A 15798-nucleotide genomic window follows, 5' to 3' on the forward strand; every position below is an offset into this window, starting at 1 on the left:
GTTTGTATATCGTTATGTATACTGTATTACTTAGCAATATTGTCTTGTTACGGGTCTCTCTCTCTCTCTCTCTCTCTCTCTCTCTCTCTCTCTACCCAAGTATTTCCAAAAAATCCCATGAAATATCTTTTGTATAAAGTTTGTATTCAAAACCTAAATGTAAGCTCTCTCTCTCTCTCTCTCTCTCTCTCTCTCTCTCTCTCTCTCTCGTCTATTTTTTGATTGGTCCATGCAATCCTATTAGCCATGCCCATTGTTCTGCGCTATTAAACTTGAAGTTTTTACTCTCAAAAACACTTTCACTGATTTTATTTTGATTTGAACAAAGAGAGAGAGAGAGAGAGAGAGAGAGAGAGAGAGAGAGAATTATGTATTCAGATAATAACATTTATTTTGGGGAATATGAAGCCTGCCTAGTTCATTTCGTCGGACGCAATTGAGATCGAGTTAGAGAGAAAATAATCCAATTTAATGTACACTTTTCTCACAGAGAGAGAGAGAGAGAGAGAGAGAGAGAGAGAGAGAGAGATCCCTTTTCTCGCGTTTCCTGGAATGACCTCTTATGGGAAAATCAATGGAGGTATTCCCGGCGACAGTAAGGTTATGCCGAATAGGGCTCCAGAACTCTTATGATCACCTACTCTCAATAGTCGTCTTCTCTTATTGGCTTTCGCCTGATGGTCTGCTGTTCTCTTCGGGCGAAATAAGGTCATGAGGTCACGCGCTGACCCCTTCTTGATGGGCCCTCCCGTCGGGAATGCTTGAAGCCACTCAACTGGGGTATAGGGAAATAGGGTTTTACTTGAAGAGGTAGTCTTTATTTGGAGAATTTTTCCTTTACTTAAAGGATCTTTTATTTACTTAAGAAATTTTTCTTTACTAAAGGAATGTTTTATTTACTTAAGGAATGTTTTATTTACTTAAGGAATGTTTTCTTTACTTAAAGGATCTTTTATTTACTTAAGGAATTTTTTCATTACTTAAAGGATCTTTTATTTACTTAGGGGATTTTTTCTTTACTTAAAGGATGTTTTATTTACTTAAGGAATGTTTTCTTTACTTAAGGAATGTTTTATTTACTTAAGGAATATTATTACTTAAAGGATGTTTTCTTTACTTGAATATGTTTTATTCACTAAAGGAATGTTTTATTTACTAAAAATGTTTTTACTTGAAAATTTTTCACTTAAAGTATGTTTTCTTTACTTGAAAAAGTTTTATTTACTTAAAGAATGTTTACTTGAAGGTGGTTTCTTTACTTAAGGAATGTTTACTTAAAGAAAAGTTTTCTTTACTTTAATAGATTTTCATCACTTGAAGAATGTTTACTTGATGATGTTTTCTTACTTGAAAAAAATGTTTAGTTAAAGAATGTTTTCTTTACTTGAAAGATATTTACTTAAAGAATGTTTTCTTTACTGAAAGAGGTTTTCATTACTTAATGAATGTTTACTTGAAGACGTTTTCTTTACTTAGGGAATGTTTTCTTTACTTTAAATGTGTTTTCTTAAAGAATGTTTTATAGACTTAAAGAATGTTTTTTTCCTTGATGTTTTCTTTACTCGAAGAATAGTTTTGTGTATGAAGATTAGTTTCTTCACTTATCGAATAATACTTTTTTTCCTATTTATTTAAGAATAATTTTGATAATGGAGGACATTTTAGAAGTTCTGTTTAGTGGAAGCAATATTTCCTTTCGTGTCTGCAATACCAAATTATCAAGATAACGGAAGATTCGGTGATTTGAAGCACACAGTCTCTCTCTCTCTCTCTCTCTCTCTCTCTCTCTCTCTCTCTCTCTCTCGTTTTTAATATCATTGTGTAAACTTTCATTTCTATATCTTTTTTTTTATTTTTATTATTACGACTGTAATGAAATCAGCTCATCATTCACCATTTAAAACTTCTCGGTGTTTATCTTCGCGATGTAAAAAAAAAAAAAATTCTCGTTATATATCAACTGACTGGGTTGATCTTTTTGATTTAATAATTAAACCAAGAAAATGAATTACATTTGGCAAGGAAGTTGGAAGGAGGTTATGATTTCACCCCTGTTTGTGTGTGTGTATTTTGTGCCTGTGTGTGTGTTTGGGAACAGCTTCCAGGCCACAATTTCAATCGTAGAGTAATGAAACTTGCAGGAGTTAACTGTTATGTAAAAAGATGCAAATGGTTAAATTTTGAAAGGTCAAGGTCCCGTTCAAAGCATATTGTTTAATTCACGTAATCAGCCAAAGTTTGGACATCGTTGTCACAGAGACTTCAAACTTGGTTCATATTTTTAGATGTATTCACAGTGAGGGTAGTCATTTAGAAACGTATTTCTCCCTTGTTTCCTTTCATTATTAATCCCAGATTTTTCTTATCTTTCCCCGGTTTTATTCTAATCTTTCTTCCCTCCCTGTTGTATGACCTGTATTTTTTATTCTTCATTTTCCCTCTTTTAGTGTCCATCCTTTTCATTTCTCCAATTCCTCCTCCTATCCTCTTACCATCATAAAGCAACCACAGTTGCCTCCGAATCGACTCCCACTATTATTATTATTATTATTATTATTATTATTAGCTAAGCTACAACCCTAGTTGGAAAAGCAAGATACTATAAGCCCAATGGCTCCAGAAAGGAAAAATAGCCCAGTGAGGAAAGGAAATGAGGAAATAGATAAACGATATAAGAAGTAATGAACAATTAAAATAAAACATTTCAAAAGATTAACAACATTAAAACAGATATTTCATATATAAACTATTACAAGAGACTTATGTCAGTCTGTTCAACATGAAAACATTTGCCGCAAGTTTGAACTTTTGAAGTTCTACTGATCCAACTAGTCACTATTCACCTCTCCCATCATGTTTCGTCTTTGTTCGCCCATCTACCTACTATTCCTATTCCTTCTATATTCCCATTTCATTTACCGTTCTTTCGTGAACCCTTCTCCTAATTCCTTCCTCCCTTCCTCACTTTATTTCATCCCTTTTTCTCCCTATTCAATCCTCTTCTTCCTCCTCCTCCATACCTCGCTCGTCTTGTTTCCTATTCTTTCCTCATTCCTTTTCCTCCCTATTTCTCGTTCCTTGACCCTTCTTAGTTTACCTTTGTACTCCCTATTCTTTTTTCTTCCTCTTCTCTATCTCTCCGCCTTCTGTTCCCCACTTCTTCCTCCACCTTCCTGATCCGGTTACAGACAGTCCCTCGGTGGCGTAACTGTTAGATCGATCGAAAGCACTGGTGTAATGCCATATGTCATTTCGGTCCTGATATCTGGCTGACACGCAAGTTTGGACCCTTTTAAGATTTTGCATATTGTTATGGGAATGGTATCTTTAATAGGAGGTGGGTGGGGTTGAGAAGGGTTAGTATTCAGAATAGATTTTGGAGAGAAAACTTTTCTTTCTTTTAAGTCTCTTGGGAATTATCTTCCTGGAGGGATTGCGATAAAAGAAAACAAAAATATAAACATTTATATGTATCAAACCTCAAAGTGTCCGAGATGGGCAAAGAGTTTTCTTAATAAATTGAATAGTTAAAATGGATTTTTTTCTCTGTACTTATGGTTTGACCTGCATCAAATCATTGGTTTTCTTTAATAGGTTAAGAATTGTATTTTTACCAAATTGAAATTGATTTTGGGTTGGTACAAATGGACTTCAGATCAAAGCAGAGTAATGTGAGTAATGGGATATTCATAATGAGTAGTTTTAAATTTTGAGTGTTCACGAATAATTTGAAACCTTAAGTCTTTTGAACCTAAGATTTACCCCATAATGTTTTAAATGCTGATTATAAATGTTTAAATACTTTAGACGAATTATTTAAATGTTTAAATACTTTAGATGAATTATTCAAATGTTTAAATACTTTAGACGAATTATTTAAATGTTTAAATACTTTAGACGAATTATTTAAATGTTTAAATACTTAAGACGAATTATTTAGATGTTTAGTTACTTAAGACGAATTATTTAAATGTTTAAATACTTAAGACGAACTATTTAAATGTTTAGACATTTTACACGAATTATTTAAATGTTTAAATACTTTGGACGAATTATTTAAATGTTTAAATACTTTAGACGAATTATTTAAATGTTTAAATACTTAAGACGAATTATTTAGATGTTTAGTTACTTAAGACGAATTATTTAAATGTTTAAATACTTAAGACGAACTATTTAAATGTTTAGATATTTTACACGAATTATTTAAATGTTTAAATACTTTGGACGAATTATTTAAATGTTTAGATACTTAAGACGAATTATTTAAATGTTCAGATATAACGAATGGTTTAAATGCTTGAACATTTTTTACATATTTGAATGCTCGAATAGTTCCGATACACGATTTAAAAACTCTATTAGTTTTCAAGAATTAATCAAAATACAATATATCTTAAAGCATGGTTTAAATACTCATATGTATTTAAAGCACGGGGTAAATGCTTGACTGTTTTAGGGGATTTAAACGTTCAAAAGTTTTGTAAAGGAATCAAAAGCTCGAATGTTTTCAGACGATTTAATGGTCGAATGCTTTCAAAGGATTTAAATTCTCGAATATTTTCAAGACTTAAACGTTCTAATGTTGTCAAAGGATTTAAATGGTCGAATGTTGTCAAACGATTTAAAGGTTCGAATGTTTTCAAACTATTTCAAAGCTCGAATGTTTTCAAACTATTTCAAAGCTCGAATGTTTTGTAACTATTTCAAACCTCGAATGCTTTCGAAATACTTAATGCTCAAATGTTAACAGACCCGTTCACCCTCAAATCATCCACCAACCTGTAAAATTACGTTCACCAAGTGCTAATTTATACGTCAATTGTTATTTTTCTTTTTTCATCGAACACAAGAGTTGAATATGGAATGAAGATGATGTGTAGACATCTGAATGGCGCCGTAGGATATAATGAAATAAATCAATGGGTGGTTATAATGGAAGGGGTTCTGGACTACAATTACGTGACATAATTGTAATGATGTCGATATTTTTGGTGTTGTTTTATTGTTATTGTTTGCATTGTTGTTGTTGTTGTTTGTTTGTTGGTAGACAGAAGACGCGACGTCGTTACAATCGAGTAGTTTTTCCTTGCCAACACCTTTGCCGGCTCCTAGTCAAGCTTGGCTTAGGGATCTCTCTCTCTCTCTCTCTCTCTCTCTCTCTCTCTCTCTCTCTCTCTCTCTCTCTCTCTCTCTCTCTCTCTCTCTCTACGACTTAACGGTAGGGTTTCATATCCGTAAAATTGAATGGCAAATACCAAGATATAAGGGCAAAAACTTTGTGTGAAAAGACGCTATTGGTATTGCTTAAGCGTACTCTCTCTCTCTCTCTCTCTCTCTCTCTCTCTCTCTCTCTCTCTCTCTCTCTCTCTCTCTCTCTAATATTCAGTTCCTGGGTCTTCGGATTGAAAGTGCACACGTACTTCATTTTCCCTATGTGATTAATTGATTTTTTTTCTTTTAATTGAAAAATTTTAGGAATTTATTTCACATTTCACACGTGGACTTATTGTGGTCAGACATCAGTGTGGTTCATCATTCAAATATAAAAATGCATGTACATTATATAATCAATTTGTATGCATTGCGAGCATCTTGTTCCACTTTTGTTTTGTTTAAAAGGCTTAAAGATCGCTCATGAATGGCAGAGGCAAGAGACAGTGGCCCTAGCTAACAGAATAATGCCATAGGGACTGGCCATATTATGATAGTAGGTAGTAAGTTGGCCAATGCACCAGTCACCCGTAGAGATACTACCGTTAGTGTTATTGTGTCTTTTGATTGGCCAGACATTACTTCGTTGGATCCCACTATCTTATTACGGCTGGTTTTTCATTTGCCAATACATACACCGAATAGTTTTGCTTATTTTTTTTTAAATATTCTCCTCTGCATTTATACAGAGATTATTATACAATTATTCTTCTTCGCTCAAGGGGTTAACTACTGCATTATAATGGTTCAGTGGCTACTTTCCTCTTGGTAAGGGTAGAGGAGATTCTTTAGCTATGGTAAGCAGCTCTTCTAGGAGAAGAACACTCCAAAATCAAACTATTTTTCTCTAGTCTTGGGTAGTGCCATAGCCTCTGTACCATGGTCTTCCACTGTCTTGGGGTAGAGTTCTCTTGATTGAGGGTACACTCGGGCTCACCATTCTAGCTTATTTCTCTTCCTCTTGTAACTGTTTGAAGTTTTTATAGTGTACATATGAAAGATTTATTTTACTGCTGTTACTGTTCTTAAAATATTTTGATTGTTCATTACTTCCCTTTAATTTATATATTTCCTAGTTTCCTTTCCTCGCTGGGTTGTGTTTCTCCGTTAGAGCCCTTGGGCCTATAGTATCTTGCTTTTCCAACTAGGGTTGTAGCGTAGCTAATAATAATAATAATAATAATAATAATAATAATAATAATAATCAGTGCCCAAGCCCCCTCCCCTCTTCACCCATGCTAGGATCAAGGAGGGCCAGGCAATGGCGGCGGATGACTCGGCAGATAGACCTGTAGGCTCCCCCCAAACGCCCATCCTTAGCTCACAAGGATGGTGAGGTTGCAGACACTACTAGAAACTATCGAGTTTGAGCCTGACTCGAACCCCAGTCGGGCGATCGACAGGCATGGACGTTTCCAATAAGCTTAATCGTGTTTATATAGTTAACACAAACTAAAGAAGAAGGAATAAAAAAACGACAAACTTGAAACTTTCACTCGTGAGAAATGTACGAGCAGACCCTCTTCTGGTATACGATTATACTTCAGCGCATGCGCGAGCTGTCATAAATAATGGCAGATTGTAGTGCGGGATATCATTGCTGATGAATTTGATAAAACCACAAATTTCTAGGAAATTGCGTCTCATCCACAGACATACTGAAGGGAGATTGTACTGTATGTCGGCGTCGTGGTTTTATTCTGATACTTCCAAGTGTGTTGGATTCTGAAAATTTTGGTTCACAGTGTGGTTTATTAATAAAATGAAAGTATTCACTTATTATTATTATTATTATTATTATTATTGAAAGTCAATTGGAAGAACACTTTGAACGATATTAACATCAGTCTAAAGTATGTGATAATTAGATCTTGGTTAACATTAGTGTATTTGAAGAATGAAGATGGGTAATACCATCACGGTGCTTAAGTCGCATCTAAAGATTGCACTACCCGGAAAAAGCATTGTAGAAACAGCAAAATCTCTTAAATTGTTTTTTATTGGAGAAATTATCAGCACTTTAGATCACCAGTAGAATAAGTCATTTTTTTTTAAATTTCATAATTGAGGATGCCCTGAACTTTCGATTGTATATAAGATAATGTTTACAATCCTTCCATTCTACGCTGTTTTGAATATTGATCTCTTGTCTTGTCTTCAGCTGCTAACTCTCATCTTAAATTGTGAGACGGACAAAATTTGCAGTAGGTTGGCCAGGGCACCAGCCACCCGTTGAGATACTACCGCCAGAGAATTATGAATCCTTTGACTGGCCAAACAGTACTACATTGGATCCCTCTCTCTGGTTACGGCTCATTTAGTCTTTGCCTACACATTCTATTCTTTCTACAGTTCCCTCTGTCCTCATACTCCTGACAACATTGAGGTCACCAAACAATTCTTCTTCACTCAAGGGGTTAACAACTGCAATGTAATTTTTTCAGTGGCTACCTTCCTCTTGGCAAGGGCAGAAGAGACTTAACCTATGGTAAGCTGCTCTTCTAGAAGGATCCTCCAAATCAAACCGTTGTTCTCTAGTCATCTGTAGTGTCATAGCCTCTGTACCATGGCCTTCCACTGTCTTGGATTAGAGTTCTCTCCCTTGAGAATGCACTCTGGCACACTATTCTATCTAATTTCTCTGTTTTTTTTTTTTTTTTTTTTAAGTTTTTATAGTTTATAATTGAAAGATCGAATTTAATGTTACTTTTCTTAGAATATTTTATTTTGGTTTTTTATTTATTTCCTTGTGTTTCCTTTCCTCACTAGGCTATTTTTACCCTGTTGGATCCTTTGGGCTTATAGCATCCTGCTTTTCCATCTAGGGTTGTGGGTTAGCAAGTAATAATGATAATACTAATAATAGTTGAATCGGCGGAACTTCAGAATTTCAATCTTGGTACAAATGCTTTTTTCTATTGAGCAGGTTGGTTAACGTAAGTTTCGCTTCATGTGATATACAATATATCACATCATCTCCTATGCCTATTGACGCAAAGGGCCATATATATATATATATATATATATATATATATATATATATATATATATATATATATATATGTACATATATATGTATATATATATGTATATATATATATATATATATATATATATATATATATATATATATATCTGTCTTTATTCATGTCTGGGGCTTGGCTAGTTTTTAACCCACAAAGGGTTGGTGATGACGGGAGACTTTAGTCTGATCGTTCACAGCATACCAACCTAGTATGGGTGGCCCTGGCCAGTAAAGCTTTGCTGATTTTTGCGATGCACAAACCCTTTCGTCATGTTAAGGTATTCCCGCTTATAATATATATATATATATATATATATATATATATATATATATATATATATATATATATATATATATATATATATATATATATATATATATATATATATATATATATATATATATATTAGTATGTAAAATATCCTTCATCTTTCTCCTTTTTACACTCGGGTACTTCCTTGTTCTGTTGGAGCCCTGAGTCTATAGCATTCTGCTATTCCTCTTAGGGTTGTAGCTTGGATACTAATGATACTGATAGATGAAACAGATTGATTAGTGTTCTGGCAACACTGTTGTGTGCCAGAGTGACATGTACTTCATCTGTTCTTTCAGGTCTTATCATATATAACTTTCACGTTTACCTCGAGTAGCTCATTTTCAATTCTAACTCAAGTAATTAACTTTTAATTCTATTTGAAGTAACTATAACTTTCATGTCCCCATAACTTTCATGTCTTGCTCAAGTAAATAACTTCCTTCTACTTCAAGTAACTATAACTTTCATGTTTAGACCTACCTCAAGTAACACACTGTCGGCAAACGCGTAACATTGCCGCTTTAGAAATAACTGTATTTTAAGCAAACACCAATAATATTGATATATTTTATCTTCTTAAATTGCTTGTAATGTATTTATGACTTTATCAGTGTCACGTACTTCTGTATGATATTTTTTAATGATTGCAGTAAACTGAAGAAGTTTCAATTCCCTCACGTTGTGGTTTTCATTCATCCTAAGTTAGGATCCTAAGTTACTTCGGGGTAGGCCTATTGTTTTCCTAGGAAGTTTAAATGTTTAAGGTTGAAAGGTTTCTCATGAATGGCAGAGGCAAGGGACAGTGGCAATGCCATAAAGACTGACCATATATACTGTACATATGATCAGCGCTCAAGCCCCTCTCCACACAAGCTAGGAACAGGGAGGGCCAGTCATTGACTGCTGATGACTCAGCAGATATACATATAGACTCCCTCAAACCTCCCTATCCTTACCTCACAAGGATAGCGAGTTTGTAGACACTACAAGAAACTATCAAGCTTCAGGGAACCATGAGACCACTTTGTTTGTCTGGATTTTGTGAGCACAGTATTATGAATTTATTCTTTATATCTATTATGTGTTTTCAATCGCCGAGGTTTTCTGTGTATGGCAAATTATGTAGTTTTATTTTGGTGTATCCTTAATTACCACGAGCTTATGTCTTACTATATCTCAGATAATTGAGGTATATTGTATCCTTTACTAACGAGAGTCTGTTTACAGTAAATCTCATATATAATCACAGAGTCCTTCATTCTACAGAATCCCAGGCAGTTGTAAGATTTACCTTCTTATCATGAATATGTCTAATGTATCCTTTTCGTTGCTCTCCAGGGAGTTGGATACAGCCTCGTGATTGCGCAAGCACTCGTGGGCGTCTACTGCACAGTGCCAATTGCTTGGCTCTTCATCTACTTCAGAGACTCATTCATTACTCATAATAATCTGTTTAGATGGACTGACTGTAGAGGTAAGCAAGATAATTTTGCGTTTTGTTCATAATGTGATTTGCTTATTTTGGTTAACCTTCTCATTAGATTCCTAGATTGGGTCAAGTCTGTTTGGAGTGCAGATATCTATGGTTATCTACGGATACGTCCCTGATTATACACGATATCTTAGGATAGTCATTCCGGGGGTTAGAACCCCGTGATACCGACGGTAATTTTCGTTAAATCATTCACAGAAGTATTATTCAGTAGGAAGCTGCCGGAAGGAACTTCCATCGGGGCGACATGGCTCGAGCCCAAAAATAGATTTTTCCTACGTCAAAATCCGTTTTATTTGATTTTGAGTAACATCCGAGTTAGATTCTTTGCTTATTTTTTTCATAGGGTTTTTTTTTCTTTTGGCAAAGAGTAGCCTATGTGTCATTCCTAACATAAGTGTAAATTAGTTTTTTTTTTATACAGTAGATCACATAACATTTACGAAAATGTATACACGAAATGTTATAACAGGGGCTCCTTTTTTTTAAAAGTTTCTATATTACTGTAGAAGTATACTTTATATTTTTATCAATACCTACACTTGAATTAGGTCGTTGTACAACTGTTTATATCTTTGTTTAAAATGTCTCATGTTCACTTTTTTATATTATTGTTGGTTTTTGTTCAAATGATTTCGTAACTGTCACTGCTCTCTCTTGTTTGCACTTGTCTGATGTCTTTCATTATCAGAGTATATAATAATCAAGATATCTTCGAGTAACATATTGACATCTTTCATTCTTTGTAGTATGTACAAAAATTCATAATGTGATGATTGCTTTAAGCAAATTTTCGATACCAGTCTGAACATGAAAGTGTGTGGGTTCTCTTGCATTAAGGAGTCCCAGGTCTGAATTTTGCACAATTGTGATATAATTTTGCCCCCTTGTGTTTGCTAAAATATCACCCCCAATCTTCTCTAGTTTTTAGAAGTGGTCAAACTTGAGGAAATTCATTGTGAATATAGTTTATTATGAAGTGAAGCACTTGATAGTTATATGTAAATGAATAATATTACTTTTATTTTCAGTATTGAACTGCACAGACACCACCAATTTTAGCACGATCTTAATAGAGTCATTACCAAAATACTTCAGGTAAGGAAGAAGTTGAAATTTGTCTCTTTCATCTTTTATAAATGGACGTTGGGTAAAACAAGAAAAAAGTCGTAATTATATCTCGTGCAAGTAGATCATAATTCAGAAGTATTACTTCCATGATTAAACAGTTTACCGAAGGTGCTTCTCGGTACTGCTACTCCTGACAGTTTGTTCCCTGTTTCAGGAGCTGCTATAGGGCACTCCATGAGATCTATCTGATGGTCCTCTCAAACATTTTCTGTGTGTTGTTTTAGTTATTTCTTCATGATATTTCAGCTTCCCTTTCCATAATAGTAGGCTCTACTGTATTTCTAGAGATCATATACAATGGTTTGAGTGACTAGCAGATAGTGTCTCCTCTTGCAGAGTTTTTATATAAATGTTTCAGAAATCTTCTGCCTCCTTGTGTATCACGTCACAGGAGATCCCTTGAGATATCTATGGCATTCTTCATTCTGTTCGTCTAACTTCAGAAGTTATAAGCTGTTATAGTTGTAGTGTCCTCCATTCGAATAGCCTCTCTCTACTCCCATACAAGCTCACATGAAATATTAGAACACCAATCATTCTAAGTCTCCCCACAGGAATTTTCATCAGATGTTCAGTACCCTCACTTTAATAGTCTCCCCCTTAGAAATAGTTGTAAAAAAGTAATATTGTAAACCTTCATTTAGAGAATGTATCTCCCCATAAACGGTTCCATATGCCTTCACAAAATTCTGGATGGCTCCTAATTATACATTTCTTATCTTTCAGTCACCAAGTATTGCAACGCAGCACTACAGAGTCATCGTGGTTGCAAGAACTGGGTTCCATTGAATTTGACATGCCAGTCAATATCGCTCTGATTTGGATTATCACTTTGATTGCACTGAGTAGAGGTAATGTTTCTTCGTTTTGAAAGGCCATTGGAAGTTAGTTAGTGTGCAATTACTTTTGATCAACAAAGTCAATGTGCTACTTACAATCTTTATAATTAAAGTAGAATCATAACAATTTAATCATGAACCTTTTTTTTTTTCAGGAAACCACTCATATGGGAGAGTCTCCTATATTGTATTCTTGTTACCGTTGTTGGGTTATCTAGTTGTCTGCCTTTATTTAGCGTCCTTGACAAAAGATGATATATATATTAATCAAGTATCGAAATTCAATGAGCTTTTCCAGACCAGTGAGGTAAGTTTGAATTTGGAATACTTTTATAAAGTTGCCTAATATCTTTTCAGAAAACAAATGGCTATGTTTGCATAAGAATATTCATGGAATATTGCTTATACTATTGATTTACTCTTCTCTAACAGTCTTGGATGGCTGCTAGTCGAGAAGTGTTCCTAGTCTGGGGGTTTCATGGGGCAGTACTTCAACAAATGTCAGCACACAACAAGTAAGTTTGTTCTACTTCCTTTTTTTTTCGTTATTGTTCGTGTTTCCTGTTTCAACTGCAAGGAGCTTGTTGGTTATATTTAATGTGGACAGATTAACCTCTCATGGGAATTGAATAAGAAGAGACATTTGAGGTTTCAAATGACAAGTAGCCATGGCAGGAAGCAAAGATATCTATAAGAATTTGTCTTCACTACCAGATCCTTCCAGGAGGAAAGATAGCTTGTTAACCAATTACTAGAGGACACTAATTTCTTCAGGAAAGTGCAGTTTTTCTTGTTGGATTTTGAATAAAAATTCAGCTCATTATGACGGTAGAACTATTATTGTACCTCAAATAATGTACTGGAGACAGTACCGAATGGTCTCTGCAGTGTCCATTAGACCCCTAGGTGCATAAATTTGTTAGCCTTCTATGATCCTTTATCCCTTCATTCTTTCTTCCATCTTGCTGTTCAACTTCAATTTTTACCTCATAGTGCAGTTGCAGGTGTATACTCCTAGTCCCTCGGTAGTGACAAATGGCTCTCTTAGCTTCATTGCTGAGAATTATGACCCAAATTTTTCAGTATATCCATATATTCATCTATCTTTAGAAATTCAGATAAAAGTAGAGGCAGTTATCAGATAAGTGTAATGACTGCTATAGATGATATTCCTTACCAATGATTTGGTAAGTGGATGTTTGCTCAGGTATTAAAACCAAGGGGTCAAGTTCAGAAGAGAAAACCCGTTATCATATATACCTTACAGCAATGCTCTCTCTCTCTCTCTCTCTCTCTCTCTCTCTCTCTCTCTCTCTCTCTCTCTCTCTCTCTCTCTCTCTCTCTCTCTCTCTCTCTCTCTCATTTCATTGTTACAATTTTACTCAAAGTTGGTTTGAAAAGTAAATTCCCTGGATAGCAAATGGGATTTTACGCAAGATGAATGATATTTAACTACAGTATTTTATTACCTCCAGTAGCTAAACTTTCAGAAACAAAAAAAATTTCCATAAAAAGGACTGACTACTTTTTATTACATTTACCAAAACTGTAACGATCTGCAATTTGAATTTTATGCTTTAGAGGTTTTGTCATGTGTGAAAATAAGAAGTTTCTCATCTTTCAAAGTTTCATTTTCAATATTAAACTCAGCCGGTGATTATATAAGCTGCAGCTCTGCTGCTCGACAGAAAACTCTACGTTCAAAATCCGCCAGCGATCGCTATGCAGGTAGGGGGTGTACATCAACAGCGCCATCTGTCGGGCAGGTACTCAGTACTCAATGTAAACACAGAACTCAATTTTCTCTCTGTCGTGCTACCAGCAAGACCTACTAATTCGCTGTTGCTAACTGGATTGGTTTTCACATCTTTTTGGTGAAGTACACATTTCTAGTTTTGAGCTTTCGCTTTGCAGGCTTTATCTTCAATACATCCTTGCATTCTTTTGTTGATATCGGATTATTTGTTGATGACTTTGGATAGTTTTTGAATTCCCCTTTGACTAATTCAAAATGGCTGACCCTTCTCAAGTCCCTAAATTCAGGAAGTGTAATGATAGGGACTGTTCAAGGCGTCTTCCGAAGGCCTATATCGATCCTCACACCGTTTGTTCCAATTGTCGGGATAAAACCTGCCAATTGGAAGATCGATGTGAGGAATGCGTTGGGCTTTCGGAATTCGATTTTATCGAATTCCTTAAATATACACGTAGGCTAGAGAGAGATAGAGTCAGGAGAAGTTCGTCTCGCTCCGTTGAATTTTCCTCTCCTCATTCCCCACAACCTATTCCTTCCCCTGTAGTGGTTGCTCCTGATCCCCCTTCTAGCACTCAAGAACCTTCGATGGCAGATATGATGCGTGCCATCCAAGCTCTGGGTGAGAGAGTCGAGTCCTTGGCTAGTGACCGCAACCAGCTCATGGCAGACGTCAAGGAGCTGAAGTGTAAGAGTGCAGTGGGTAGTGATAAAGTGAGTGATAGTGTTGTGGATAGTGTTGCGCTTGAGGGTTCGTCTGTTCGTGCCTGTCGTCCTCCCAGTCCGGGACCTCTTGCAAGCTCCCAAGCCCAGGGGAGAAGCAATGTCGTACGACCAAAGGGTTCGAGAGGCTTTAATCAGCGAACAGACGTTCCCTCCGTGGTTTCGGGCGTATCTACCCAAGATCGCCCCACCCACACAAAGACGAGAGAGCCCATTTATTCCTCGTCTGCGGAAGAGGTTTCTCGTAAGAAACCATGGACCAAGGTCTCGCGGCCTCTTAAGTGCAAGTCGGTCCCTTCCGCGCAAGTCCAACGGCCCAGTTGTAGCCACTGGGTCAGTTCGGACTCGCTGCAGTCTTCCGACGACTGCTCACCTCCTAAGAGAGGCAAAGCGGTACCGCATCAGGCAGTCACACCGTCTGTTGCCGCACCTGCTCCTGTAGACCCTAAGTGGTCTTTGCTGCAGACCATGCAGTCTCAGTTAACCTCATTGATGCAGGACTTTCGTGCGGAGAAGGTTGACGCTGCACCAACCTCTAGCCTACAACCACCCACGGTTGTGCGTCCTGTGGACGCTGAGGCGACCTTCGGCCGCACTCCAGCTGAGAGAGTCCCGCCACCCATGCGCTGCCAGCCGCATGTTGACGTTCAGCGACGCACGGAACCTTCCGTTGACGTTCGCGAGGTACAACAACAGCCTAAGTTGTTTTGTTTTGACGCGGTGCGTCAACCTCCGCAACCCACTGTGGTTACCTCTGCTCGCCCACATCAGACTAACAGTCTGGAGTAGACGCTATGCGTCCCCGCGCTGCTATGGTTGTTGCCAGTTCACAGACTGGGCAACAGTTCCATGACGTTGCGTCCGGTTCAGTCACGCGTGCACCCGTGCTGCCGGACTCAGCTGACCAGCCGATTCCTACTCCTTTGCCGCTTCCTCCTCAATTCTCAGATGATGGACTCTCTGATGATGACGACGCGGCACACATTGATGACCCACATACGGACCTTGACGAACCCAAGACCATGCAACCCTCTTTGGACTTTAGAAAAGTTCTTGCTCTGTTCAAAGAGATGTATCCGGACCAGTTTGTGTCTGCGGCTCCACGCTCCCCTCCATCAGAGTTTGCTTCAGGTACGCAGTCATCCGCGCCTGCCTTTACGAAACTCGTCCTCGCCCGCTCGTCCAAGAGAGCTTTACGAGTTTTAGGAGACTGGATGCAGTCCAAAAAGGACCTAGGGAAGACAGCGTTTTCGTTTCCCCCTGCGAGACTCTCTTCCAGATCGAGCGTCTGGTATGCCACGGGAG

The 15798-nt window shown here is 36.8% G+C and overlaps 1 protein-coding gene across 1 annotated transcript in view; it reads left to right on the forward strand.

Annotated features, from left to right (window-relative positions):
- The window catches only part of bdg (bedraggled), a 259189-nt gene that overhangs the window by 166725 nt on the left and 76666 nt on the right, over positions 1–15798 (forward strand). Inside the window, 5 exon segments of the mRNA XM_068362701.1 lie at positions 9894–10029; positions 11079–11145; positions 11905–12029; positions 12173–12324; positions 12450–12532. Coding sequence (XP_068218802.1) covers positions 9894–10029; positions 11079–11145; positions 11905–12029; positions 12173–12324; positions 12450–12532 — 563 coding nt within the window.

Source organism: Palaemon carinicauda, chromosome 39 (genome assembly GCF_036898095.1).
Source record: "Palaemon carinicauda isolate YSFRI2023 chromosome 39, ASM3689809v2, whole genome shotgun sequence".
In the NCBI taxonomy this organism is placed as follows: Eukaryota; Metazoa; Arthropoda; class Malacostraca; order Decapoda; family Palaemonidae; genus Palaemon; species Palaemon carinicauda.